The sequence below is a fragment of the Sturnus vulgaris genome, chromosome 12, assembly GCF_052056855.1.
Source record: "Sturnus vulgaris isolate bStuVul1 chromosome 12, bStuVul1.hap1, whole genome shotgun sequence".
Classification (NCBI taxonomy): Eukaryota; Metazoa; Chordata; class Aves; order Passeriformes; family Sturnidae; genus Sturnus; species Sturnus vulgaris.
This window is the reverse complement of record NC_142254.1, coordinates 20,604,373-20,629,496: the sequence shown is the minus strand read 5'-3', so window position 1 is coordinate 20,629,496 and position 25,124 is coordinate 20,604,373. Positions and strand designations below refer to the sequence as shown.

Here is a 25,124-nt window from a genome sequence, read left to right as displayed (position 1 = left end):
TCCTCCCGCCCGGCAGGGGGCGCTATGGCGCGGGCCCAGCCCCGCCCCGGGGGCGGAGCTACGGGTGGCACGTGCGTTCCGGCCCGGTGCGCGCGGAAGGGGAGCGGGAAGGGAGCGCGAGCGGCCGGGACCGGCAGGTGCGGGGGGAGAAACCGGAACCGGAGAGGAACCAGGGTCGGGTGGGAACACCGGGAGGCCTCGTGGGGGGGAGAAACTGGGGCCAGGGAGTGACACCGGGGGGACTGAGAGCAGGGAGGGGCCGGGGAGGCCTCGTGGGACCCGAGATCGGAAGCTGAGGATTTGGCGGGGGGAATTTCACAGGTTTGGGATCGGGGTCCCGGGGCAGGGTCTCACGCTGCTGTACCTGTAGGATGTGTGCAGGCTCGGCGCTGCGGCAGGAGCACCGGCAGGACTACGGGCAGGAATTCCGGCAGGAATTGCACCAGGAGTACCGGCGCTCACTGGAGCGGGAGTTCGGCCCCGCCGGAACCTGCCCCGGCCCCGCCGTGACGGAGCGGCTGCGGCAGCGGCTGCAGCAGGAGCCGGCGCTGCTGAGGACCCTGCACGAGGATGCCCTTACACTGCTGGCCCGGGGGCTGCGGGACCACCCCGACCCCGGGCGGGCACTGCAAGGCCTGGCCGGCGCCTTCCGGCTGCTGGAGCTGGCGGCTGTCAACCTCTACCTCTTCCCGTGGCGCCGGGAGTTCGGCACCATCCCGGTGAGGCCCTGAGGTGGTAAGAGGATGTTTTGGGGGTGCCCAGACACCTCCAGCCACACTCCCTGCTTTCCTTGCAGACTTTCTCTGGCGCCTACGTTCACCTGCTGCGCCCAGCGCTCCCCGAAGCTGACCTGGTGCGGAGTTTGGGCCGACTGGGCTATGAGAGACAGGACCAGCACCGCCTGGCTGTGGCCCGGCTGCCCCCGGGGTCCGCGCTGATCGCCGCTGCTGTCGGTTTCCTCGCCTGCCGCCTGGAGTGTGAGATCCTGGCAGAGCTGGCGCCGCGGCTGCAATGGCCCCGCGCCGAGGAGCTGCTGGAGGTGCGGCATCGGGCCGGGAGTGGCAAGGGGTGCCTGGAGATGCTGCAGGACCTGGGGACGCAGCACAGGATGGCTGCTGACTGCGGTGATGGCGTGGATCTCTACCAAGAGACACCAGACAGCTTTGAGGACACAGGGGGCAGGGACACAGCCCCCCCAGCGCTGTGGAGGGACCCTCAGGATGTGCCCACAAGGGGTTGGGGACGCTGCGATGACACACTTGGGCCAGAGCCTGTGGGCAGCGTCGATCCAGACACCTCCTCTCACCTCTTCCCAGAGCAGGGGACCGGCAGAAATCTGCAGGTGCTGGGGGAACCCCAGGATTCCCTCCAGGACACGCCAGAGCTGCCCTGCTACCAGCTGCACTCGTGCCTGCGCCGGGGCATGCTGCCCTCGTACTGCTGCAGCACCTGCCGGCAGCTGCACGGCCGTGGCTGTGCCGTGGGACACGCCTGCCGCAGCCGGCACCGCGGCCAGGAGCTGCGCGGGGAGCGGCAGCAGCGGCTCTGGCTGCAGCGCACAGAGCTGGACATGCTGCTGGCCGAGGGCTCTGCACCCCGCTCCTGACACGGCTGCTGCTGCCTGCTGGAAGGGATAGGCACTGCTTGGCACAAGGACCCGGACTCGTCAGCCCCTGAGACAGCGGTGCCCAGGCCCTGCTGTAATTAATCCCTGTAAATTATTCAGTGCATCAGTAAAGTGGCTGCTTTGGCATGGGGTGTTCTGTTCTGGTGAGGGGGATCAAGATGCCTGGTCCAGGAGGGGCAGGGTCTGCAGGGATACCTCACCCTGCAGGAGCAGCTCCTGCCTCCCTGAGAGTGGGGGCTGGGATCCACTTAAAGGAGGGCAGAACTTGAGGTGTCATGGAGGTATCCTTGTCCCCAGGGTGACACAGAGAAAGGAGAGCAGAGCCACAGTTTCTCCCAATCCTGCTGGCACCAAGCAATGAGGTCACTCCTTCCCAATGTTGCCACTGCCAGATGCTTTTATTGATGGCAGAATTGGGGTTGCCCCACACAGACAGCACAAGTCAGGACCCCTGTGGGACAGGACTCACCCTGCCAAGCTCGGGCAGCCCCAGGCCCCATCTCTCCTCTCTCCTGGCACTGGCGCCACGCTCACCCGGCCCCGGACTGGAGCCTGCTCTGTCCTGGACAGGGAGATGGATTCAGGAGCCCTCCTGGAAACGGATGGATCCATGGTGCTGGGACTGTTGGGCTGAGGGAATCCACCTCAGCTAGGACACATCACACCTGATCCCATGGGACAGCTCAGGGCTTGCTGCGCTTGGCCTGGCTCTCCACCACCGTGCCAGCTGCCCTCTTGTTCCGGTGGTGCGGGAAGGTGGGCATCAGCTCTGGCTCACAAGCTGTGGGAGACAGAGGAGGGTCAGCAGGGCCCAAAGCCTCCCAAATCCTGCCCTGCCCCAGGACAGGGAGTACTTACGCAAGGGCTTCTCCTTGAAGTAGGAACTCTCCAGGCAGTCCTTGGCTGTGGCCCTACAGGGGACAAGGGCAAGTGGCAGGGACTACCCCAGCCTGGGGGACAGCATGGGGCAGGTATCCCTGGCTCCTCCTGGGCAGGTCCTGCCTGGCTCTCACCTTTTCTTGGGGTCATACATGAAGAGGAAGTTGAGCAGTCGTAGCCCAGCCTCTGAGAGCCAGGGAAACCTGTGCTTCAGGTTGTTGTAGGGCTGTTTGCGCAGGGTGTACTGGGTGGCCAGTGGCAACTTGGAGAACCCCTGGGGGAAAGGGAGTGTGAGGAAGGGCAGGGGGAGCAGCCAGGGAGAAAGGACAGGGAAAAAGGGCAGGGAGCTCTCACCGGCCAGATGTTCTCGTTGGGTGTCCCCAAGAGCTGCACGATGAGGTCAATCTGGTGGATCTCAGAGGTGCCTGGCAGCAGTGGTTTGTGTGCCAGCAGCTCAGCCAGGATGCAGCCAGCAGCCCTGCAGAGCACAGGAGCCTCTCTAGTGATCCCCCTGCAGTTTGCAGCCCCCCAGCCCCATCCAGGCAGCCTCAGCCCCCCCCTTACCACATGTCGATGCTGGTGGTCTGGGTCGTCATCCCCAGCAGCAGCTCCGGTGCGCGGTACCTGCAGCGGGGACACTCAGTGGCGGAGCTGGCACGAGCCTGTCCCGCTGGGAGTGCCCACCCTGGCACCAGCCACTTACCACAGAGTCACCACTTTGGGGGTCATGGGCTTAGGAGGCATCCCATAGGTGCGTGCCAGGCCGAAATCAGCTGCAACAGAGAGGCAGAGTCAGGAGGGAGCCCAGCTCTGAGCTGTGGTCATGGCACAGAGCAGGCACAGCCAGGTGCAGGTGCCAGGACTCACCTATCTTCACACAGCCTTTGTCAGTCATCAGCAGGTTGGAGACCTTCAGGTCCCTATGGGAAAAAGAGCAGCTGGAGGTGAGAGACCACAAGGAAAATCCAATCCCATCATTCCATGGCCTCCCTGCCCTGCTGGTGCTCCCACACTTGATGGGCACCAAAGCTCCACCCAGAGTTGCTACTGACGGTGCTCCCAGGACATGGGAGGTGTCCCCTTTGTCGTCCCCCCGCAGCTGCACCCTGCCACTCCCACCTGTGGATGATGTAGTTCTCATGGAGGTACTGCAGGCCCTTGAGCACCTGCAGGATGATGCACTTCACCTGGGGACAGAGGACAGGAGCTGTGACCTCTGTGGGAGCAGCAACGACTGGACAAAACCCCACAGACCAAACCCACTGGGCTGTCCTGCAGTCCCTCCATCCCTGTGTCCTCCCTGGAGGTTCTGGGTAGGCATTTTCCTCCCGCTCTGTTTCTCAGACAGTTTGTTCCAGCCCCAAACCCAGCCTGGAAAGTCCTTGAAGGATTCGCTGAGAGTCAGCAAAGCCCAGGCTCCATCACAATCCCTGGAATCCCCCAGCTCAAGGTCTAGGGAGCCCTTCACAGTGTCCACATTTTAGCAGGAATGGGAGCACCCTCTAAGGGGTGCTGGACCCAAATCCTGCCCCACCCTGTACCTGAGCCTCTGAGAAAGGCGTTTGCATGTTCTCCAGGAGACTGGCCAGATCCTGCTCGCAGTATCCCATCACCAGGAAAATGCTGTTGGAGACAAGGTCAGGTCAGAGCATCCCTCAGAACAGGTTTGTCTGCTGAGGTGGCTCAGGGCTCCATGGAAGGTTTGGAAGGCAGAGGGAGGACAGATGGGACTCTGACCTCTCCAGGTGGTTTCCCACAACCACCTCCTTCAGTTCTACAATGTTGGGGTGCTGGAGCTGCAGGAGCAGGGTGATCTCCCGCAGGCTGCTGATGGGCATTCCTGGGGGAGGGAGGAACAACCGTGTTGCAGGAATGGCCTGGAGCCAGAGCAGCCCCTGTTCCCCCCCCACTCCTCCATTACCATCTTTCTCGTTGTCCATCCGCACCTTCTTCAGTGCCACTGTCTCGTCGGTCAGCGTGTCCCGGGCACGGTCTGGGGGCAGCACAGGACACGTTGGCACCAGGACACACACCTGGGTTTGTCCCACCTCACCTCGGCTCCCTCAGCTCAGCCACAGAATGGGAACTGGGTGAGCTTCAGGTCCCTCCCGAGCCAAACCGTGCTGGGATTCTAGACGGGAGAGGGGTTTTCTACTGAAAGAGGGCAGGGTTAAATGGGATATCTGTAAGGAATCCTTCCTGTGAGGGTGGTGAGGCCCTAGCACAAGTTCCCAGAGAAGCTATGGCTGCCCCACGCCTGGAAGTGTCCAAGGCCAGGCTGGACGGAACAACGAGATCCTAGGGAAGGCGTCGCTGCCCATGGCAGGCAGTAGAACGGAATTAAGTCCGAGCTCCCCGCCCGGCACGCACCGCCCGCACTCACACACGATGCCGTACGTGCCCTCTCCGATCCGATTCAGCTTCTCAAACTCCTTCACGCTGCGGCACCGTCCCAGCTGAAACCAAAGAGCCGCGTTCAGGCGGTGCTGTCTCGAGGGTTCCTCACCGGGGAAGCCCCGTCGGCCCCAAGCCCTCTCACACTCTCGGGGCCCGCTGCCCTCACCCGATCGGCTGCCGGAACCTCGAAGAAGCCTTCGCCCCGCAGTCGCCGCAGCCGCAGGGGCTCCAGCTCTGGTTCAGCCGGTCCCGATCCCGCTTGCGTCGTTCCCGCCTCAAGCGCTGCCATATCTACGAAAGCGAGTTCAGCTCTGCACACGCGCAATATGATCCTGCCGCAGGCCCCGCCCACTTCAGGCCCCGCCCACATGCCTTAAGCCTTTGGCAACCGTTGCTAGGGAAAGACCAATAGCGAGCCTGTCCCGGTATAGCCCCACCCCCGTACGGCCCCTCACCTCGCGGCCCCGCCCCTTAATTGAGTGCGACATCCCCAAGGCTTTTCCGCTGCCCACGTGACCCTCCACCTCCCCGGCCGCTGCGTCGCTCTCGCGAGATTCAGCGCGCGCACCCCGGAAGCGGCGGCTGCACCCGGAAGCGGCGGCGGGCAGGATGGACGGTACCGGGGGGGTTGAGCGGTACCGGGGGGGTTGGGCGGCACCGGCGCCTCCTGGTGGGGCTGGGGCGGGTCTTGAGGGGTGGGGCTAGGGGTGAGGGTCGGAGCCGGGACTGGTGGCCGGGATGTGTGGGCGGGGTCCCCGGTACCCGGTCCCGGTCGTGTCGCTGAGACTGTGCTCTCCTTCCTTTCCAGACACGCTCTTCCAGCTGAAGGTGAGAGCAGCGGAGGCCCTTCCGCCTCCTTTCCGTCTGGTATCGCCGGTCCCGGGAGGGTCCCGGGGCCGGTTCCGCCCGCTGGCTCGGCCTCATCGGAGCTTCTCCTGAACGGGACCGTGACAGGAGGAGGTCTCGGCCTGCAGGGGTGACCGGAGGTGCCATGGGCAAAGGGTCGGGCAGCCGTGGCCACTAAGAGGTGGCTGGGGTAGGACAGGTGGGCACTGGTACTGTGGCACTAAGGGGAACAGCTTCCCAGTGCCAGAGGGCAGGGTTAGATGAGATATTGGGAAGGAATTCCTTCCTGGAAGGGTGGGGAGGCCCTGACACAGGTGCCCAGAGAAGCTGTGGCTGCCCCTGGATCCCTGGAAGTGTCCAAGGCCAGGCTGGACAGGGCTTGGAGCAACCTGTGTCCCTGCCCATGGCAGGGGGTGAGATGAGATGGGCTGTGAGATCCTTTTCAGCCCAAACCATCCCATGACTCTGTCCCTGGTCTTGCCCTGCTGGATCCCGTTGCTGTCCCGCTCCTCTCTGCAGTTCACGGCAAAGCAGCTGGAGAAACTCTCCAAGAAAGCCGAGAAGGACTCCAAGGCCGAGCAAGCCAAAGTTAAAAAGGTGTGTGGGGCTCATCCTGCCGGTGCTCAGCACTGTGGGGCAGTTGGAATTCCCTCCTCCCACTGTGTGGGAGCAGGAAGGGTCCCGATCCCCTCCCTACCCTCTGCTCCTGGCTCTGCCAGGGGAATGTGGCACACCCAGTGACACATGCGGTGTCTTATTCCTGCTCTGGGGCATTCCCAGCCCTTTGTGGGCTGGTCTGAATGCGTGGAGGGCTCTCTGAGAGTGGGCTCTCCCTGTGCAGGCCCTGCAGCAGAAGAACGTGGAGTGTGCCCGGGTCTATGCCGAGAATGCCATCCGCAAGAAGAACGAGGGGCTCAACTGGCTGCGGATGGCGTCCCGGGTGGATGCTGTGGCCTCCAAGGTGCAGACAGCCGTCACCATGAAAGGGGTAAGAGCCTCCAGCAGGGATTTGGGAGCTCTATCCCCACATGGAGCTTCCCCTCTCACTGCCTCCAACCACCACAGACTCCCCCCGTTCCCCAAAATGTCTGCTGGTCTCAGACCTTACAGACAGGCTCATCCTACCTGGGATGGTGTCAGGACAGTGCCTGGATTTGTCTGTAACCCTCAGAGCGTTCCTGAAGGAATCTCCTCTTGCAGGTGACGAAAAACATGGCGCAGGTGACCAAGGCTCTAGACAAGGCCCTGAGCTCCATGGACCTGCAGAAGGTGTCGGCAGTGATGGACAAATTCGAGCAGCAAGTGCAGAATTTGGATGTTCACACGTCGGTGAGTGCCAGGCATCAAGGAGATGCTGGGGGGATCCCTGCTGGGTGTGTGGGCGGGCAGGGTGACAGGGCTGTGTCTGTCCCAGGTCATGGAGGACTCCATGAGCTCGGCCACCACGCTGAGCACGCCGCAGGAGCAGGTGGACAGCCTGATCGTCCAGATTGCTGAGGAGAACGGGCTGGAGATCATGGACCAGCTCAGCCAGCTGCCCGAGGGGGCCTCGGCCGTGGGGGAGAGCTCTGTCCGCTCCCAGGAGGACCAGCTGTCCCGGAGGTTGGTTCTCTCCCAATTCCTGCATAGTGCTTCCCAGGATGTGGAAGGATTGGCCCTTCCTGGGGAGGCTCAGAGGAGTCCCCTGGACTGGAGTCCCCTGGCTGCAGCTGCTCCCGAGCTGAGGCTGTTCCTGCTGTCCTGACCTGCTCTCCTCTCCTGCTCTGCCCTCCAGGCTGGCTGCCCTGCGGAACTGAGCTCCCCCTGTTCACGGCAGCGCTGGAGCGGCGGCGGCGGAGCCGGGACCCCCTCCCGCAGCCCCCCAGCACATCCCCAGCCCCCCCTGCCTCGGGACTCATCTCAGGGGGGTGACAGCCCTTCCCTGAGCAGGCAACGATCCCGGCGGGAATGTGGCCACTCCCATGGCTGAGGAACGCTGTGCTGGATTGTGGGGGGGTTTCGTTTGGGGATGCTGCTGGTGCTGCCCCACAGAGCCCCACATCCCGCTGCTGATGGAACACTAAGGGGATTTTCCTGGTCTCGGGATGCTGCTCCCCAACTCCTCTGTTGTTCCCTGTCCCTGCCCAGAGCTGAGCTGTGGGCTGAGTTCCTCAGGAGCTGTTTGGGAGGAGCAGGAGAACCCGCAGGGTTCCCAGTCTCCGGCAGAGCTGTGGGAAGGGCCCTGTGCCCGGCTGTGGATCTGGGGAGGTCGGTGCCTTGCAGGAAGGGGTGGTGACACCGGGGTCTCCCCTCCCTCGCTGTCACTGTCCCTGTGCCCTTTGCTGCTCGTGTCCTGTTGGGCCGACACCCCCAGCCCCGTACCACGAAGTGCCCTTTGGAACAGCCCCCCCCGCCCAACCCTGTGCGTGTCAATCCTCACATTCCCCAGGCACTGCCAGCTGGAAATGGTTATCCCGGCCCTGACTGCCAGTTTGGACCAGTGAGGATCCATGTCCAGCACTGGGAGCGGATTGCAGCGGCTGTGGTGGCTGCAGACACGTCCCCAAATGTCCCCCTGCTGGGTGGGTGTGGCAGGGAATGCAAAACCATCCCGGGGGCAGCTCTGTCTCGATCCCTGTGCCTCGTCCCTGGATATCGTCTGTCCCCTCGCTGCTGGCACCGGGCTGGGGTTGGGGTCAGTTCTCTGCGTCCCCTCCCGCTGTTCATCCCTGTCCCTTGTCGCCTTTGCCCTGGGGCTGGAACTGTTTGTGCCCCTCCCGCGCGATCCCCGGCACCGCGGAGCTGCTGGATTGCTGGAAGCTCTCCAGGAAGGAAGCGCTGTTTCCTTTGGATCTCCCAGGAGGAACTTTCACCTCTGGGGGATGTCACGGGGGCCACCTCCCCGGCACAAACACTTCCCGCTGCGTTGATTGTTTTTCCTGAGTTCAGTGGCCTTGGAGCGTGTGGCTGGTGACACAGAGCCTTCCTCGCCACCGAGGAAGAGGAGGAGGCAGCGGACCCTGGAGATTTGTGCCTGGCTCCTGGCTCCCTGCACGGTGTCCCTGTGGCACTGGGGGCTCCAGACCTGCCCCCTGTCCCTCTCCCCGGGCTGTCTCTGTGTGGTTTCATGGTGGTTTTTTTTTAAGTCTGTCTTATTTGCCTTCTTTTTCCCCAAACCGTGTCCATGCCCTTCTGTGGGTTTAAATAAACAATCTCTGAACACCGCAGTGTGTGTTGGGGGTGTGGATGGCGATTGGATCTGTGGTCCCCGTTGCCCTGTGACAGGACCTGGTGCCAGGGGGCTGCCCTGGACCTGAGGAGGAGGAAGAGACTGCTCTTGTTCCCAGAGCCTCTGCCCATCCAGGAGCTGGGAAGTGGCTCGGAGTACCCACTCTGGGGATTCTGGAGGGCGAGGACAACCCCCTTCCCCCACTGTCACCACTCCTGCAGGGACCTGTCCCTTTCATGTGGCCGAAACAGGGGGACCAGAGTGAGCAGGAGCTCGGAGCAGCTGGAGCCCAGCTCCCTTCCCCGTTAGGGTTGGACCAGCCCAGCTCCCTGCACCGCTCCCCAGCCCTCGTGGGGACAAGCTGGGCTCCCGACGGGAGACCCCGAGCTTGTCACCGCACCTATCCTGCCATCAGCCCCTGCCCAGGGGCGGGGCTGCGGGGAGGAGGGTGCAGCCTTCCCTTCCCTGTTCCCATTTTTGCCCTGTTCCCTGGGATGCCTTCCCTGTCCCCAGTCCCTTCCCCGTGCCCGGCTGGCACACGGGCTCTGTGCCTCAGCCAAACCCCGAATGCCACAGGAAGATGGCTCTCCTTCCCCTGCCTGTTCTCCCGCCTCCGCTCCGACAGGCTGTTCCTGAATGCGAGAGGAAATTGCTAAGGAGATAATTAAGTAGCCAATTAATTAACTAATGATTAATGGAAGCATCCTGCGGAGGCAGCGCGGCAGAGCCCTGGCCAGGTGTTGCGGGATGTGTCACTCCCGGTGCGGTTACAGCTTCCCGGTGTGAGAACCGCCGGGACCCTGCTGCTCTGCCCCGCTGGTGACATGCCGAGGTGGCCGGTGACATGCGGGGGTGGCCACTAGCATGCCGGGGTGGCCCAACATCTCCACGGTGTCGCGGGGGTCCCGCAGAGCCCCACACGGACACTCGCTGCCGGCGCTGCTCGAGCCACGGTTTTATTTTGCCGGCAGGTCCGGCAGAAAAGGGCGCAGGATCGTACCCCACCCGGCAGCCCTGGGCACGGTGCCAGGGTCACGGTGGCAGCCGGGGGCTAGAAGAGCTCGGAGAGGAGCAGGACCAGTGCCAGCACCAGTGCCAGGCCTGGCGGCAGGCGCTGGGCAGTGCCAGCACCGCTGGTGTACCCGTAGCTGGTTCTGCACGACCCCTCCAGCTCCTCGAAGGCGATGGGGATCTCAGCGGGAGCTGTGCCCTGCAGGTCTTTCTTCACCTGCCGTGGGGACAGGGTGGGCTCCTGCTGTGATGGGCAGTGCCCATCCACACAGAGCCCCTGCCACCCCACGCTTTCCTGTGCCACCCCACACCATCCCATGCACGTCCCCCATGTGTCCCTGTGCATTTCTGAGTGCCACACGCCCTGATGTTCCAACTGTGTCTGCTGCCCCAATGTCCCTGTGCCACTGTGTCCCCATGGTCCAAGTGTCCCCTTGCCCTGTACATCCTTGTGCCTCACTCACCTTCTCCACTTCTCTGAAGACCCGGAGCAGGTTCTCAGCCAGGGCCCCCTTCACCTCCTGCTCTGTCCAGTTCCTCGTCAGCAGCTCAGCCACCAATGCAGGATACTTGGAGACATCCTCCAGGCCAGTGGGGAGCCTGTGCCACCCCACAGCTCACAGCTGGGCCAGTCCCAGCACCCCCAGCTGCCCACACAGGGTGCAGGGGGGGACACCCCCACCCCTCAGGAAGTCCCAATGGTGGGGACACACTGTCCCATCCCACCCTGCACCATCATCCTCTTTACCCTGTGACCCCGTCGTAGTCCCCACCGAATCCAACAGCCTGGGCACCAGCCACCTTCTTCACATAGTCCAGGTGGTCTGTGGGGAGGGGGGTTGGGGTGAGCAGGGCAGGGGGGGTCACTACCACCCCCCACCCACCTGGGCACCTCCTCACCTGCAACGTCAGACAGGTTGGCTGTGTTACTGCAGGTCACGTAGGTGTTGTAGAAGTTGACCATCACCAAGCTTCTCGTGGAGGCCTGGAGGGGAGCAGCCCTGAGCCCCCAGACCCCCCAGACCCCCCCAGTCCCTGTCCTGCCCCTGCCATGCCCCCACACTCACCACCAGCTGCAGCACGTCGTCGGGCACATTGCGGCGGTGCGGGCAGATGCCGTAGGCAGATGAGTGGCTGAAGATGACCGGGGCTTTGGAGATGTTCAGCACGGCCTTCATCGTGTCCACTGAGACATGGGCCAGGTCCACAATCATGCCCAGGCGGTTCATCTCCTCCACCACCATCTACAGGGACAGGGATGGAGCTGGGGAGCTGAGGGGTGCATGGGAGGGGTCCCCCATGGGGATGTCTGGAGCTGCTTGGGTGGCTTTTAGCTAATGGGATGGATGGATGGATGGATGGATGGATGGATGGATGGATGGATGGATGGATGGATGGATGGATGGATGGATGGATGGAACACTGCACCCAGCATGAGGCCAGTAGGTTCCAGTACCACATTCCTACAATGCCACTGCTCCTGGACATTACTGATGGTATTCCTCACCTTCCCAAAGGGTGAGAGGCCGTGGTGCACAGGTTTTTCATCGTCGGTGTCCACCAGCCAGTTGTCAGCCCTGCAGAGCAGGGAGAGCATCAGAGCGGCCTCACCTCTGAACACATCCCCCCGTGCCAGCCCTGCCACCCCTCTGTGTCCCCGCTGGGAGTCCTACCAGGGGGTGTTGCAGCTGTGGGTGAGGGTCATGTAGCGGGCACCCAGGCGGTAGAGGCTGCGCAGGACGCCCAGGCTGCTGTCGATGGAGTGGCCACCTTCCACCCCCATGAGGCTGGCCACCTTCCCGCTCTGGAACGCCTCCTGGATGCCTGCAGAAGCGTGGGGGCATCAGCTGGGGTGGGCACAGCCTGTCAGCACCCCCGTGGTGCCTTGTCCCCGCTCACCGTTGCTGTCGGTGACGCAGGTGAAGGTCTCGGGGTACAGGTCACACATGCGCTGCACCACGTCCATCTGCTCCAGCGTGCGCCTCACTGCGTCCTTGTTCTGCGTCTCACAGGGCACGTACACCGACCAGAACTGCCACGGGCACTCCATCAGCATGGCAGCATGGGCACTGCCCTCCCTGCTGCCCACCCCAGTGTCTCCACCAGTCCTGGTGCTGTCCCAAGAACCCCAGTGCTCATCCTGGTGCCCTCCCGAGTGTCCCTGCCCACCCCAGTGCCCCCCACCATCACTGGTATCCTCACTGGTGCCTCTACCCACCCTGATGCCCCCTGCCCTCTCCAGAGCCCACCCCAATGCCTGCCCTGGTGCTCTCACCTGCCCGCCCACGTGCCCCTGGCGCAGTTTGGGGATGTTGGTGTGGGTATCGTTCAGCACTGACAGGTTGGCTTCTGGCAGCCTCAGCTGGTTGTTGAACTTCTTGAGGAGCTGCCAGGGCAGGTCATTGTGCCTGGGCGGGGACAGGATGGCAGTGAGGAGTGGCCTGACCCTCTGCCCACTCACCCTCAGGCTGCCTGAGGCTGGCCTCACAAACTGTCCCCTTATCTGGCTGTCATTCCATCCATCCATCCATCCATCCATCCATCCATCCATCCATCCATCCATCCATTATCCATCATCCATTCCTCCACCCCACCCCCCTCAGCCCATCTGTCCACCCACCTGTCCCCTCAGCCAAAAGCCTCCCAAACAGTTCCAGCCAAGAGCTGTCCAGGCCACTCCCAGAGGACAGTGCCATGTGGGACCCCCAGAGGACCCTCCCATGCACCTTTCCAACCCTTCATCAGCTCTCACACCCAGGGGAGCCAGCCCAACAGCCCTTTGACAGAGACATCACCGCAGGGACATCCTGCCACACGCATCCTACACCCAGCAGTGCCACTGGGGAAGTGGCAGGATCGGGGTTGGGTGCCACTTCCTGCTCCTGTCACAGTCCCACATCCCCCTGCTCCCCCTGCCCTGCTCCCTGTGCCAGTGGCACAACACTGATCTACAAGGAAATGCTGCAGGGGACCGGAGCCTCCTGAGGGTCCCGAGAAAGGACCGGGGACATCACTGAGGGCTGAGCAGGAACTTCCCCCTAGGGCAGCCTTGCCCCGGCTTCCCGGTACCCTGCCCAATCCCGCTGGGCTGCGGCGCCGGGGATCCCCTAGGCTGCACCGAAGGTCCCACGGGATCCTGGGGAAAGCTGTCCCCTGTCCCCACACAGCCCTGGGGTGCCTGGCATGGGGATCCCCTGGGTAAGCTGTTTCCCGTTCCCGCACAGCCCTGGAATGCCCGGCCCAGGAATCCCCCACTGGGCTGTCCCAGTAGGACTTCCCAGCTGGGGTTTTCCCACAGCGGCACGCTGCGGGGCCAGGTGACCTTTGCTCACCCATCGATGACCGGTGTGATGTTCATGATGCGCTTGGCCTCATCCAGGGACTGCTGTCCAGTGCTGGGCAGTGCCAGCGCCAGCACCAGGACCAGCACCCACACGCTCCCGCCTGGCATCTTCTCCTGCTGGGTGCTGCTGGGGACAAGGGAGAACCTGCCACCACCGTGTGAGCACATGCACTGGGATGGCTGCCCCGCTCTCCTCAGTCCCCTCCCGCCGTCAATGAATAACCAGGAGCGCAGCGTTACCCCTCCCTTGGTGCCCTGTGCCCGGTGGGCTGTGCCAGGGCTCCTCAACCACGGCCTCCCCCAGCCCAGCCCTGGTGGCTGTGCCGTGCCAGGGCCTCTCCGAGCCGCTGCGACGCTCCCAACCCGTCTAATGAAGCCCAGATTTTTTTCGGCTGGGAAAGCGCCAGTCCCATCTGCGCCCGAGCCTCCCCAGCACCGGCATCCATTCGCACCCCCGGTCCAGCACTGGCACCCCCAGCATCCCCGGCACCCCCAACACCCCTGGTCCCGCTCACCCCGGCCCTGGGACACTTGGGCAGTCCCTGTCTGCGACGGCTCTGAATTAAGTTTTCCGGCTTGCGTGCGGTGACGGGTCTGGGATGGGCTCCAGCCACCCCAGAGCCACCCCCCGCCATGGCGCCGGAGCAGCCTCATGCCCGGGGGGAAGCAGCCGGGGTGGCACGGCCGTGGTGTGGGGCTGCTGCTGCTCCTCCATGTGTGCTTGGATCCCCCACATTCCGGTCCTGCTGCGGCGTCCCGAGGGGAAACTGAGGCACGGCTGTCCTGCGATGCTGCGCATCCCTGCTGGCTCCAGCTGTGGTGTCCTTCCCAGCAAGAGGCCTTAGTGGAGCTTCTGGGAATGGCATGGAGCCACGTGGAGATGACTGTTCCAACTGGACACCTCATCCTGGGGTGTGCTAGGACGGGAACCCTCTCCTCCAGTGCCAGCCATGGGGAGCTCAGGGTGGGGATGGTGTGGGGCTGGCATCCCTCGGGCTTCCTGGCCCCCTCCCCGAGTTGACGCGACCCCCACGCTTCTCCTGGCTGCGCCGGTGGGTCCGGGAAGGGAGGACTCCCATCCCAACCCACCCATCCCCTCCCATCCCATCCCGGGTGTCCCAGCCCCTGCCAGCAGCGCTCTCCCGGCGCTGGCCCCAGCGCGGCCGGATTCCCGGCTCCCCAGCAGGAATGTGCCGGGGGGTTCCGGCCCCCCGCCCGCCGGCGCGGCTTCCTCTTTCGCCGCTATTTAAGCGGCTCCCGGCTCGTCCCGCCCGGCCGGGCCATGGAGCGCATGAAGGTGACCGAGACCTTTGAGGGCATCTCCCTGCCCGGCCACCTCCACACGCAGGAGTCTCTCGGCTTCGCCGCCGCCTTCACCTTCCGCCCCACCGATGTGCTCATCGCCACCTACCCCAAATCGGGTGAGGGGATGGGGGGACACGGGGACAAGGAGGGGACGCGGTGGGACAGGGCTGGGACCCCGGGCTGGAGCGGGGGGGCTCTTCTGGAGCTGCCGGCGGGGCTGGGAGGTGGCCGGGCTTGGAGACACCCGGACCTGGTCCCCGCGGCCACTGAGGAGGTCCCGTCCCCTGAGCCCCTGTCCTGCTGCCGTACTGTCACCAGCCCTGGGGACTCAGGTAGGGGGGACACGCACTGCCAGCCCAGCTGGTACAGGAGGAGTTGGGATGGGATGGGATCGGACAGGCTGAGCCGTGCCTTGCTGTGCCAATCCGTGCTACCCGTGCCAACGCAGTGCCATGATGTGCCATGCCATGGTGCCGAGCCCCGCGGTGCTCCGTGGCCCTGCCCTCACACTCACCTCTGCAGGCACCACCTGGATGCAGGAGATCCTGACGCTGCTCTACAGCCTTGGAGATGCCCGCCCAGCCAAGACCATTCCCAACTGGGAGCGGGCGCCCTGGCTGGAGCAGATCTACTGCAGGCAGGCTCTGCGGGACACCGAGAGCCCGCGGCTCCTCACCACGCACCTGCCCGCCCACGTCCTGGCCCCCGCCCTGCAGCGCAGCAAGGCCAAGGTGCGAGGGGTCCCCAGGGTCTGGGGGGGTCCCTGCAGGGACATCCCACACCCATGGGGCTTCCCAGAGCTGGGGAAACACTGGGGGTTTTCTGAGCGGGGTGGAGAGGAATCCCCCGAGCTGTGAGGGTGACACTGTGTCCCCCCAGGTGATTTACGTGGCCAGGAACCCCAAAGACGTCGCTGTGTCCTTCTACCACTTCCACCACCTGGCTAAGTTCCTGCCCGACCCCAGCTCCTTCGATGTCTTCCTGACACAGTTCCTCGAGGGCACAGGTAGGGACTGGGGGAGTCTGGGTGGGGAGGAACTCAGCCTCAGGGTCCCCCATCACCGCTCACCTTCCCCCAGTGCACTACGGCTCCTGGTTTGACCACGTCAAGGGCTGGCTGAGCCAGCGGCACCTCCTGGACATCCTCTACGTCACCTACGAGGAGCTGCACCAGGTAAGCCCCGCTGGGTCCCCATCCCTGTCCCCGTCCCTCCTGGTGCCCGGTGCTGACCCTGCTCCTGCCCCAGGACCTGCGTGGCACAGCTCAGCGCCTCAGCAGCTTCCTGGGGTGCCCGCTGGCCCCGGAGACGCTGGCAGCCCTGGAGCAGCACTGCAGCTTCTCTGCCATGAAGGACAACGCCATGACCAACTACTCCCTCATCCCTGCCGAGATCATGGACCACAGCCAGGGCCGCTTCATGCGCAAAGGTGGGGGGGAATTGGGTTGAGGGGGGTGGGGGGCAAGGATGCAGCATCCCTGACTCCCTGTCCCTTCTGTCCCACAGGGGTGGTTGGGGACTGGCGCAGCCACTTCTCCCCCGAGCAAAATGCCCTCTTCAACCGCCGCTACCAGGAGGAGATGGGGGACGTGGAGCTACCCTCGCAATGGCCCATGGCCTGAAGGTCCTGGGGTTTGGGGGGACACTGAGCCCTCCCCTGCTGAGAACCACCACATGGAGACCCCATAAAACACCCCCTGTGTCACCCCGGCACCTGGGGCTGGGGGTCTGGTGTGGAGCCATGGCACTATCTCACCTCCCTGAGGACGGGGAACTTTTCCAGCCATGTATTGTGGCCATTCCTGTGGCCTCGCTCCCCCTGGCCGGGGGCGTGTGGCCGTGACCTCCCCTTTCCGCCCATCCCGCCCTGCGGAAATAAATATTTATTGCTGTTCCCAGGCAGGCAGTTCCCAGGGGTGTGGGGCGAGAAGCAGCGGGAAGAGCTGCTGTTATCAGGAGTGGTTTGGGGTGGGGATGCATCCCCCGGGGACCTTATCAACGGCCCGGAAGAAATGACTGGGTGGGAGCACGGGCCAGGGCGGGGTGCCAGGCTCCGGGGCCGACAGTCACCAGGGTTTGCCACCAGGGCTGGTGGCACGGAGCTGGCTCCTTCAGCAGGGCCCTCCATCCCTAGAGTCTCCCTCCCAGTGGATCCCCTTCCAGTGCGCCCTACCCCGACTAACCAGGTTGGATGCTCCCCTTGCCCATCTCCCCTCCTGGAGTGTTTGCACTGAGGGGTTTGTTCCACAATCCCAGCACCTTGGGGTCTCCCAGGGAGGCAGCACCCCGAGCTCCTCAGCCCCTCTCCTTCCATGCTCCAAGGAATTGCTCTTTGGAGCCCCCAGCAAGCAGAGCTCAGTCAATATTTAACTGGCTCCCTGACCCTGCAGGGTGAGCTGGGTGGGGGCTTGGCCCTGGCACCACCAGAACGCCTGGCTAGGGCTGGCTGAGAGCGGGGAGGTGGTGAGACTCTCCTTGGGGTCTGTGGCACAGTGGCACCGATGTCCTGCCACTCCTGCCACCTCTGCCAGCCCCTCCTGCCGGAGGGGACAACCCAGTGTGGTGTCTCTGGGCACTCCCAGCACCGTGGGGTCCCTCTGCACCCACCCAAGATCTGTCCCTATGGATTGGGGTACCAGCTCCTGCCCGTGCCAGGACTGGCCCCTGCTGCAGCCTCCAGGCGGCAGGTTTGGGTTTCCACGGCAACATCCTTGATCCCGCCTTACAGGAGATGAATCAGGAGCTATAAATAGGTGCTGAATGGGGGTGCAGGTACTGCGCCCCTGCCCGTGCTTTGTGCCTGTGCCTTGTGCTGCCAGCAGTGCCTAAGGGCCAGCAGGGCCATCCCAATGAGTGACACCACATGGGGACAGCCTGGCACCTGTACCTGCACCCAGGGAGGTGGCAGCACCTTGAAACCCAGCTCAGTGGCAGCTGCAGGCGGCTCTCAGGTGGCCCTTACCCCACGAGGCTGTGCCAGGCCCCGGCTTCAGTCCCTGTGGTGGCCTTGGGCACACCTTACCCCTGGGGATGTCACCTCGCCAGGAGTATCTGCTGCCACCATGCTGGCAGCATCAGCACACAGCCCGTGGCAGCAGCACGGCACAGTGCCCAGCACATGGCACGTGGCACAGCATGACGCATGGCACATGGCACACGGCACACAGAACATGGCACAGGGAACATGACAAGGCACATGTCACATGGAACAGATACATGGAGCATAGCACACAGCATGTGGCACATGGGACAGACACGTGGGACACAGTGCATGACCCATGGCATGTGACACACAGCACAGCATGCACAGCACATGGGACATGGCACAATACATGGCACAGGGAATGTGAACGTGGTGTATGGCCCATGGCACAGGATACACACACAGAGCACATGGGACATGGCACACGGAACACAGCTGGGGACACATGGTGCGTGGGGTGTGGCATGGGTTATACAGCACATGGCATGTGGCACATGGCACACAGAACACGGCACACGGCACATGGGACATGGGACATGGCATCCAGCACGTGGCACTGGCCGTGTGCCGGGCAGCAGGGCCCGCTCCGTGCCCGCCTCTCCCCGCTCCGTGCCCTGGATTCGGGGCCGCGGCACAGCGGGGCGAGCGCCGGCTCTGGCACATCAAAGCCACGGCTGCTCCGGCGCTCCCGGCACGCTGCTGGCCACGGACACCCGAAATGTGGGGGCTGGGGCTGCCCTGGGCTCTTGTCACCAGGTGTCACCGTGGAAGCAGCCAGGAGCTGCCAGTCTCTCACCCACCCCCTCCAGAACTCCCCCTAGGGTGGGAGTCGGCACCCAGAGAACAGGAGGATGGGCACAGGGGTGGTGCTTTATTGGGGGGATCATGCAGCCTCCAAGTATCACAGTGACAGAGAAGCGGGGACCGAGGGGACCGAGGGCTGGGTCCGGGCTGTGGCAGGGCAGGGCCTGGCGGGGACCCCATCTGTCCCCACGCCACAGCGGGACAGTGGTGGGGGGGTCTCACTGGGGAACGTAGACATTGGGGTCGGGGGCCCTTCATTGGGCCACCCCAAGGCTGGGGCTGGGGGCACTGGGGGTCTCTCACTGGGGAAACTGAGGCCGGAGTCGGGGTCGGGGAAACTGAGGTTGGGGTTCGGGGGTCGCTCACTGCGGGGAGCCGAGGTTGGGGTCGGGGGTGGGGGGCCGGGGGCAGCGCGGGGGGAACGCCTTGTAGCTGTAGTACTCCACCACCTGCTTGGGCACCTCCGCCAGCACGCACTTGGCCAGGGCTGTGGGTGACGCCTGCGGGACACCGGGGACACCGGGGTGACCTCGGGCACCGTGTGCCACCGTGTGCGGGTGTGGAGGGGGAGGGCACGGCAGCGGACAGGGGGGACAGAAGGGGACGAGAGGGAACGAGAAGGGAGATGGATGGGAGAGAGAAAGAGGAGACGGGACAAATCGGGGGCGGGATGGGCGGGGATGGAAAGGGAAGGGAGGGGACAGGAGTGAAAGGGAAAGAGGGGAAGGCATGGAGGGGAAGGCAGGATCAGGACTTCGTCGCTGCCCCACTCACGTTCTTGAACTCGCGGAACGGGACGAACTGGACGATGTCGCGCAGGACGGGCTCGCCCTTGGGGGAGCGCAGGACGCCGTCGTCCCCGTCCAGGATCTGCATGTCCGTGAAGTCGGCGTTGCCCACGCCGACGATGATGATGGACATGGGCAGGTAGGAGGCTCGGACGATGGCCTCCCGCGTGTCTGCCATGTCCGTCACCACCCCGTCCGTCAGGATCAGCAGGATGAAGTATTGCTGGGGGGACAGGGATGCTCGGGGGGCTGCCTGACCCCACACCGGAGCAGCCACGGGTGTCACGAGTGTGCAAGGTCTCAGCCCAGCCCCGGGGGACAGAGGGACCCACCGACGCCTCCTTGGTCCGCTCCTCGTCGGCCGCCACACGAGCCACTTTGGAGATGATGGGAGCCACGTTGGTGGGGCCGTAGAGCTGGATTTTGGGCAGGCAGCTCTGGTAGGACTCCACGACGCCCTGGATGCCTGCGGGGTGTGTGAAAGGTGAGGGGCATCCCAGACACGGATCCGGCCCCTCTGGAGCTGGACTCACCCTCACACTCATCATTGTCGGGGTTGAAGTTGATGGCGAAGTCATGGGAGACCTGGAGGGAGGGAGGAAGGGAAGGGAGGGGGCAGCTGGTGCACCCTCTACCGCAGCCCCTCGCATCTGCCAAACCCCACCAGTGCCACAGCCGAGGGTACCCAGAGGCACGAGCACATCCCTGGGGTCCCACAACCTGACACCCCCTCACCTCGTACTTGGGGGGGATCCTGGCACCGAAGCCCAGAGCCGAGAATTTCTTATCACTGCAAGGGAAGGGGTATGAGGAGCTCTGGTGCCATCACTGAGCTCCTGTCACCAGCAGATCTGACCCCAAGCTGGACATCACCAGTGTGTGTGGCCCTGGGGGACCTGCCAGAGCCACCAACCTATCGTAGTCCTGGCAGATCTCACCCACAGCCACCAGAGCCTTGAGGTACTCATTGGGCTGGTAGGGGTTGATGTAGTGCAGGGAGCAGCTGTTCCGGGGGTCCCCGTTGGAGGCCGTGAAGTCGATGGCCACCTGGGGGGGGGGACAGTGAGGGTCACCCAGGGTGAGCAGGGTCACTGGTGTGTCCCTGCTGGGCAGGGACGGGACGCTGCTCACCGTGAAATGGATCTGGCAGCCGCCCATGATGTAATCCAGGAAGGAGTAAACCCTGTGGATCTTCCAGAGGGACCCGCGTCAGGCAGCCCTGCCCCGCGGAGCCTGGCACACCTTGGCACAGCTCCCAGGCACTCACCTTCAGGTCCAGCAGCACCACGACCCCCGAATTCTTGTAGTTGCGCTTTTTGATCTTGTACTTGGGGTTCATGCAGTCCCACTGCACCTGTGGCACCGGTACCGGCGCTGCCTGCGGCCCCGCCCGGGACACGGCCAGCCCCGGCACCCCCAGCCCGGTGCCACTCGTGGGGACCCCACGGCCCCGGAACATTGTGGCCCAATAACCCTGCACCCCCACAGCCCCAGGGTGCAGCTGCCTTCCCCCACTCCCAGCCACCCTATCCATGACTGATTCCCCAGAAAACCCCGAACCCACCATCCCTTCCCCAAACAGGCAGCGAGAAGAAAATGATGCCAAACCCAGAGGAAGAGCTGGAAGGTGGCTGCTAGGACAGGCTCTGCTGGCAGCACACAGGGTGACACCCTGGCCATCCCCGTGTCCCCATGTCCCACCTTGTTCTCCCCCATTGCCTTCTGCATCTCCTCGAAGGTGGTGAAGAACTCCCCGATGAAGTCGTGCTTGCCCCGCGAGTCATAGTCCCACACCACGCACTGTGATGGGCACAGCCCCGGCACCAGGGGGTCCTCAGCCTTGCCCCCAGCACTGTGGGGTCCCCAGAACACCCCCAGGGAAGCTGGGGTACGGATGTCCCCAGGGCAGGAATAGGGAATGTAGGAATAGGCAGGAATCATTCTTCCTCACCCTCAGCTTCCTCTTCTCCTCACAGCTGCAGAGCGAGTTGAGGGAGACTTTGAAGGGCTCCCAGATGGGGCTCAGGTTGTTCTTCACCACCTGCAGGAGGGGAGGGGTTCAATGGGGTCGGGAAGCCCCGGGGTGGCCTGGGGCAGCCGAGGTCCCAGTGCCACCCTGGCTCACCTCGGTGCGGTACACCAGCTGCTCGCTGCGGTCATCGTCGATGCGGTAGATCTCCAGGAAGGGATCCGACTTGCTGAAGAGGTCCTGGGGGAGGAGGATGAGAGGGAGCACTGCCCACCCTGCCCACCCTGCCCTGCTTCCCCCTGGCACCCAGCTCACCTTGTCATCCAGTTTCTTGGCACGGAAGGCGAGCTCCACGTAGCCGTTGTTCCCCGAGATCTCCTCCGAGATGATCTGAGAGGCAGCCGGGGGTGCTCAGTGCCTGGCACAGCTTTGTCCCCCTGCCCATCACCTCCCCGTGGTGCCCTGGGAGGGGACAGGGTCCCACGTGCCTCTCCAGCACAGGAGAGATGTTCAGGATGGCCAGTAGATGCCATCGGGGACCCTGAGCCCTCCCCACCTCCAAGAGTCTGTACCACCCTTCTGATCCAGTCCAGTGCCACCCAGATGTCCCAGTACCCCAGTCCGGTGCCATCCCAGGATTCCAGCCCCATGTCACCTGTGCACCCCATCCCGGCGTCACCCTTGTGTCTGGGTTTGGTGCCACCCCAGTGTCCCTGCTCAGTGTCACCCACCCCACTGTCACCCCCAGCACAGGCTGGTGCTCACCGTGATCGTGGACTTGCCCGCAAATTTTCCGTACTTGAGGAACAGCGGCTTCGTCACCCGTTTCTGTGCCACGATCTGCGAGAGCCCAGGGTTGGGGAGGGGACACCCTCGTGGGGTCCCCAGGTGAGGGTCCCCAGGCTCACCTGCCCCACGGTGCACTCCATGCCCCCCAAGAAGTCGTCATCGTGTGTGCCCACACCAGCCTGGCCGTGGCTGTCGTACACCTCGAAGCGCAGCTTCTGCACCTCCTCGAAGTAGTAATCGACCGTGAAGATCTTGGCGAACACGGGGTTCAGGTTGCTCTTGATCACCTCGCTGCGATCCACCTGTGTGGGATTGGCACAGGGCCTTGGGGTGCCAGGGCTCACCCAGGGGTGTGGGAACCCAGGGGTGGGGAATGGGGGCTGTTGTGATGGGGGATGAAGGGATGGGACGTGCCAGGCTGAGGGGGTGAAGAGATAGGGGTGCGGGAACAGGGAATGCAGGCAAGGATCAGCTGTGCCCGAGTGAATGGCATTTGGAGGAGCCCCTTGTGCCCCCACAGCCTCCAGCCCTGCCAGCCCTGGGTCTGGGATGCTGCTCCCACTGGTCATCCAAGGGGATACTCTGCCTCTGGCTATGCTTTGCCACAGCTCCGCTGGAGCAGGAGCAATGGGTTGGTGCCAGGGCAAGCTGCTGTGCCCGTCCTGGGGTGGCCATACCTGGGGGTCACCAGCCCCTGGCCATGGTGGCCCCAGTGGGCAGTGGGTGCTCAGATCTCTTGGCCGTGCTGGCAGCAGGCACCGAGCAGTTCCGGAGCCTCCCCCGCACTCGTCCCTGCCAGTGTTGACTCAAGGGGACACATCCTGGCCAGGGCACCCTGCCAGCCCCTGGCCACTGCCCACTGCCTACTCAGTCCAGCATCATCTGTCGAGCCCACCCTGCCGTGGCCACCTGTGTCCCTCCTGCATGGGCACTGCCAGCCCATCATTTTGGGGATGTGGGTGTTGGGTGCCTCGGACCCTCTGGACCCAGCAGGTCTGGGGCCATCTCAGCTCTCAGAGCCAGATCCAGGCACCCCCTCGTCTGGGGGACACGGGCTGGTTGGAGCAGGAGTCACTCCAAAAGGTGGCTCAGGAGGGACCCTCTTGCCTCTTGGAGCTGGCACAGCACAGCGCAGAGTGTGGCACAGAGCACCGTGTCTGGCATGGCACAGCACACCGCAGCTGGCACGGGGCCCTTGTCCCCCCCGGATCCGCGCTGGCTCCAGCGGAGTCGATGACACGCCGAAGGATTTAGCGCTAAATCCGCCGGCTGAGCGGCCGCGATTAGAGCGGAGCTGCCGGTGCCAGACCAGAGCTCAGCATGGGGAGGGGTGGAAGGAGCTGTGCCAGCCCCACTGCCATCGCCAGTGCCAGCACCAGAGCTCCAGCGCTGAGCCACGCAGGGGGGTTAAGGTGTCCCTTGTCCCTGTCCCGGGACAGTGGAGCCACTCTGGAGCCACACGCGGTGGGCACCACGCCCCGCCCCGCTCTCCAGCCTCACTGGCCTGGATGTGACCCAGTGTTAGCACCATCCCCACAGGCTCCTGGGTGCCCCACAGTGCCCTGCCCACCCTGCAACCTGTTCTGCACTGTGCACCCTACTCTTAATCACCTCCTGCACCCCATCCTGCACCTCTGCTTTGCATCCTGTACCTTGAACCCTGCACCCTGTTCTGCACCTTGCACCCTATTCTGAACCTTGCACTCTGTCCTGAACCCTGCAACCTGTCTTACACCATGCACCTTGCACCATGCATCATCTCCTGCACCCCACCCTGCATCCCTGCTCTGCACCCTGCACCCTGTACCCAGGTCTGAATCCTGCACCCCGTACCCAGGTCTGAATCCTGCACCCCATTCCCTGTGGTCTCCTGTACCCTGCTCTGTACCCTGTACTCTGCTCCCCACCATCTCCTGCACCCTGACCCCTGCCCTGCACCCTGGACCCCACCCTGCAGCCCCCTACATCCACCACCCTCTGCCACATCCCCTGGTCCCACCCTGCCCTGCCCGGCCCGGTGGGTGCCAGCAGTGACCCCCACTCTCTCCTACCTCCATCCACTGGCCCTGGGACTGCATCAGCAGCAGGACACAGGGGTCCGACTTGTTGAGGGTGTCGCGGTCCAGGAGGTGTTTACAGCTGACCCGCAGCTCCACCTTGGAGAGCACGGCCAGCGGGGCCTGCGGGCACGGCTCGGGCACGTCGCCCATGCCAGCCGGGGCTCGGGGACCCGCGGCCCCGTGGGCGAAAGGCATGGGGGCCGACCGGGGCGGTCGCTGCCTCGGGAGCCGTCAGGGAGCCGGGCAGGTGCCCGTCATGCCCGGGGCACGGTGCCCCGCGGTGCCAGCACGGCCCCGGTGGCAGGACAGGGACCCCAGGGACACTCTCCGAGGTGGGGTGGCCGGTGCCAGTCCCGGTGGCTCCGCGGGGCCCTGAAAGGCATCAAAGCACGGTGGGGTGGCAGGAGCTGGGGCACCCTCGTGGCACTGCCCGTGTACCCCCAAGTGCCAGCCAGCACCATGGGCTCTGCTGTGGGCTTCACACGGTCCTGCAGGGCCGTGCCAGCCCCACCCCAGGGCAGGATGTGTCCCGAGGGGAAGGGGGACCTGAGTGAGGTGGGTGGGGTACCCACCCTGGAGTACCCCGTGTGGGGCTGTGGAGTAGAAATCCCTTCCCAGCACCCCCCAGCCTGGGCAGGGCTCTCCGGAGGGGAGTGGGGACACCAACTCCGCGTGGGTGCCGCCAGGTGAGGGATTCCCCCCGTGCTGGGAACGGTGTTCATCGTGCCCCCGGAGGCTGGTAACACCCAGCCAGGCGATGCTGGGGCTCAGCGAGGGGCTCTCGTCCTGGCAGAGCAGCCCCTGCCCGCCTGTGCCCTCGCTGCCCGGCCAAAGTTTCCTGGGGAAGTCAAGCAGTGCCCGGCACTCCCCGGCACATGGCTCGGGTGCCCCAGCTCCGGTGGGCACCGTCCCCCTCCCCGGGATCGCGGGCATCCCTTGGCATCATCCATGGCTCGGTGGAGGGGACAGCGGGTCCCACCCTGCCCATCGCCCCCTCACCTGGTGCTGGTGGCCCGGGCTGGGGCACGGCGGGGCAGGGGCTGGCTCGGGGTGTGCCCGCCGTGCCGGTGTGCCCGCCGGAGCTGCTGCCGCTGCCACCTCCACACAACTGACTCA

At 64.4% G+C, this 25,124-nt stretch overlaps 6 protein-coding genes across 7 annotated transcripts; 3 read left to right on the top strand and 3 right to left on the bottom strand.

The window, feature by feature from the left end:
- Positions 1 to 31: 31 nt before the first annotated feature.
- On the top strand, positions 32 to 1,753 carry SPATA2L (spermatogenesis associated 2 like). The gene is made up of 3 exons (XM_014874423.2): positions 32 to 137; positions 371 to 719; positions 797 to 1,753. The coding sequence occupies exons 2-3, from the start codon at positions 372 to 374 to the stop codon at positions 1,604 to 1,606; spliced, it is 1,158 nt and encodes a 385-aa protein (XP_014729909.2). The 5' UTR covers positions 32 to 137; position 371; the 3' UTR covers positions 1,607 to 1,753.
- A 253-nt stretch (positions 1,754 to 2,006) lies between these two features.
- CDK10 (cyclin dependent kinase 10) lies at positions 2,007 to 5,273 on the bottom strand. The gene is made up of 14 exons (XM_088172146.1): positions 5,070 to 5,273; positions 4,890 to 4,962; positions 4,428 to 4,499; positions 4,244 to 4,346; positions 4,048 to 4,129; positions 3,626 to 3,693; positions 3,374 to 3,426; positions 3,210 to 3,279; positions 3,071 to 3,130; positions 2,861 to 2,984; positions 2,641 to 2,780; positions 2,486 to 2,538; positions 2,293 to 2,408; positions 2,007 to 2,189 (listed from the first exon to the last, which is right to left on the bottom strand). The coding sequence occupies exons 1-13, from the start codon at positions 5,271 to 5,273 to the stop codon at positions 2,311 to 2,313; spliced, it is 1,200 nt and encodes a 399-aa protein (XP_088028272.1). The 3' UTR covers positions 2,007 to 2,189; positions 2,293 to 2,310.
- A 162-nt stretch (positions 5,274 to 5,435) lies between these two features.
- Positions 5,436 to 8,955, top strand: CHMP1A (charged multivesicular body protein 1A). Its single transcript, XM_088172147.1, has 7 exons — positions 5,436 to 5,519; positions 5,712 to 5,731; positions 6,269 to 6,346; positions 6,591 to 6,737; positions 6,950 to 7,078; positions 7,164 to 7,351; positions 7,524 to 8,955. The coding sequence occupies exons 1-7, from the start codon at positions 5,513 to 5,515 to the stop codon at positions 7,543 to 7,545; spliced, it is 591 nt and encodes a 196-aa protein (XP_088028273.1). The 5' UTR covers positions 5,436 to 5,512; the 3' UTR covers positions 7,546 to 8,955.
- Positions 8,956 to 9,888: 933 nt separating this feature from the next.
- DPEP1 (dipeptidase 1) lies at positions 9,889 to 13,952 on the bottom strand. The gene is made up of 11 exons (XM_014874429.2): positions 13,827 to 13,952; positions 13,301 to 13,435; positions 12,244 to 12,376; positions 11,868 to 12,000; positions 11,642 to 11,792; positions 11,476 to 11,545; positions 11,036 to 11,212; positions 10,869 to 10,953; positions 10,717 to 10,792; positions 10,433 to 10,568; positions 9,889 to 10,185 (listed from the first exon to the last, which is right to left on the bottom strand). The coding sequence occupies exons 2-11, from the start codon at positions 13,417 to 13,419 to the stop codon at positions 10,009 to 10,011; spliced, it is 1,257 nt and encodes a 418-aa protein (XP_014729915.2). The 5' UTR covers positions 13,420 to 13,435; positions 13,827 to 13,952; the 3' UTR covers positions 9,889 to 10,008.
- A 619-nt stretch (positions 13,953 to 14,571) lies between these two features.
- On the top strand, positions 14,572 to 16,517 carry LOC106852040 (sulfotransferase 2B1-like). Its single transcript, XM_014874439.2, has 6 exons — positions 14,572 to 14,732; positions 15,139 to 15,347; positions 15,496 to 15,622; positions 15,696 to 15,790; positions 15,864 to 16,044; positions 16,122 to 16,517. Exons 1-6 carry the CDS (start codon positions 14,594 to 14,596, stop codon positions 16,235 to 16,237), a joined length of 867 nt encoding a protein of 288 aa, XP_014729925.1. The 5' UTR covers positions 14,572 to 14,593; the 3' UTR covers positions 16,238 to 16,517.
- Positions 16,518 to 18,450: 1,933 nt separating this feature from the next.
- Positions 18,451 to 25,124, bottom strand: CPNE7 (copine 7). Of its 2 annotated transcripts, none has more exons than XM_014874463.2 (16): positions 25,008 to 25,124; positions 24,000 to 24,380; positions 22,068 to 22,250; positions 21,925 to 21,999; positions 21,475 to 21,549; positions 21,316 to 21,399; positions 21,142 to 21,231; positions 20,892 to 20,990; positions 20,458 to 20,544; positions 20,322 to 20,381; positions 20,104 to 20,237; positions 19,926 to 19,980; positions 19,724 to 19,775; positions 19,523 to 19,656; positions 19,177 to 19,413; positions 18,451 to 18,902 (listed from the first exon to the last, which is right to left on the bottom strand). In XM_014874463.2, exons 2-16 carry the CDS (start codon positions 24,201 to 24,203, stop codon positions 18,765 to 18,767), a joined length of 1,707 nt encoding a protein of 568 aa, XP_014729949.1. In that variant the 5' UTR covers positions 24,204 to 24,380; positions 25,008 to 25,124; the 3' UTR covers positions 18,451 to 18,764. The 2 variants fall into 2 exon arrangements, with proteins under 2 accessions (XP_014729949.1, XP_088028269.1); XM_088172143.1 differs by lacking the exon at positions 25,008 to 25,124 and adding an exon at positions 24,581 to 24,625.

What these genes read in the sequence shown, in the direction of transcription:
- SPATA2L (XM_014874423.2), top strand. Translation starts at nt 372, where the DNA reads ATGTGTGCAGGCTCGGCGCTGCGGCAGGAGCACCGGCAGGACTACGGG. An exon ending in GGGAGTTCGGCACCATCCCG is followed by an intron (nt 720 to 796) that starts GTGAGGCCCTGA and finishes CTTTCCTTGCAG; the next exon opens with ACTTTCTCTGGCGCCTACGT.
- CDK10 (XM_088172146.1), bottom strand. Translation starts at nt 5,273, where the DNA reads ATGTGGGCGGGGCCTGAAGTGGGCGGGGCCTGCGGCAGGATCATATTG. An exon ending in GATGGACAACGAGAAAGATG is followed by an intron (nt 4,347 to 4,427) that starts GTAATGGAGGAG and finishes TCCCTCCCCCAG; the next exon opens with GAATGCCCATCAGCAGCCTG. An exon ending in GAGAACTACATCATCCACAG is followed by an intron (nt 3,427 to 3,625) that starts GTGGGAGTGGCA and finishes TTTTTCCCATAG; the next exon opens with GGACCTGAAGGTCTCCAACC.
- CHMP1A (XM_088172147.1), top strand. An exon ending in ACACGCTCTTCCAGCTGAAG is followed by an intron (nt 5,732 to 6,268) that starts GTGAGAGCAGCG and finishes TCCTCTCTGCAG; the next exon opens with TTCACGGCAAAGCAGCTGGA. An exon ending in AGCAAGCCAAAGTTAAAAAG is followed by an intron (nt 6,347 to 6,590) that starts GTGTGTGGGGCT and finishes CTCCCTGTGCAG; the next exon opens with GCCCTGCAGCAGAAGAACGT.
- DPEP1 (XM_014874429.2), bottom strand. Translation starts at nt 13,419, where the DNA reads ATGCCAGGCGGGAGCGTGTGGGTGCTGGTCCTGGTGCTGGCGCTGGCA. An exon ending in CACAGCTGCAACACCCCCTG is followed by an intron (nt 11,546 to 11,641) that starts GTAGGACTCCCA and finishes CCTGCTCTGCAG; the next exon opens with GGCTGACAACTGGCTGGTGG. An exon ending in GACTACGACGGGGTCACAGG is followed by an intron (nt 10,569 to 10,716) that starts GTAAAGAGGATG and finishes GGGGTGGCACAG; the next exon opens with GCTCCCCACTGGCCTGGAGG.
- LOC106852040 (XM_014874439.2), top strand. Translation starts at nt 14,594, where the DNA reads ATGGAGCGCATGAAGGTGACCGAGACCTTTGAGGGCATCTCCCTGCCC. An exon ending in CCTACGAGGAGCTGCACCAG is followed by an intron (nt 15,791 to 15,863) that starts GTAAGCCCCGCT and finishes CTCCTGCCCCAG; the next exon opens with GACCTGCGTGGCACAGCTCA. An exon ending in GGGCCGCTTCATGCGCAAAG is followed by an intron (nt 16,045 to 16,121) that starts GTGGGGGGGAAT and finishes TCTGTCCCACAG; the next exon opens with GGGTGGTTGGGGACTGGCGC.
- CPNE7 (XM_014874463.2), bottom strand. Translation starts at nt 24,203, where the DNA reads ATGCCTTTCGCCCACGGGGCCGCGGGTCCCCGAGCCCCGGCTGGCATG. An exon ending in CCCAGGGCCAGTGGATGGAG is followed by an intron (nt 22,251 to 23,999) that starts GTAGGAGAGAGT and finishes AATCCCACACAG; the next exon opens with GTGGATCGCAGCGAGGTGAT. An exon ending in GCTGCCAGATCCATTTCACG is followed by an intron (nt 20,238 to 20,321) that starts GTGAGCAGCGTC and finishes CCCCCCCCCCAG; the next exon opens with GTGGCCATCGACTTCACGGC.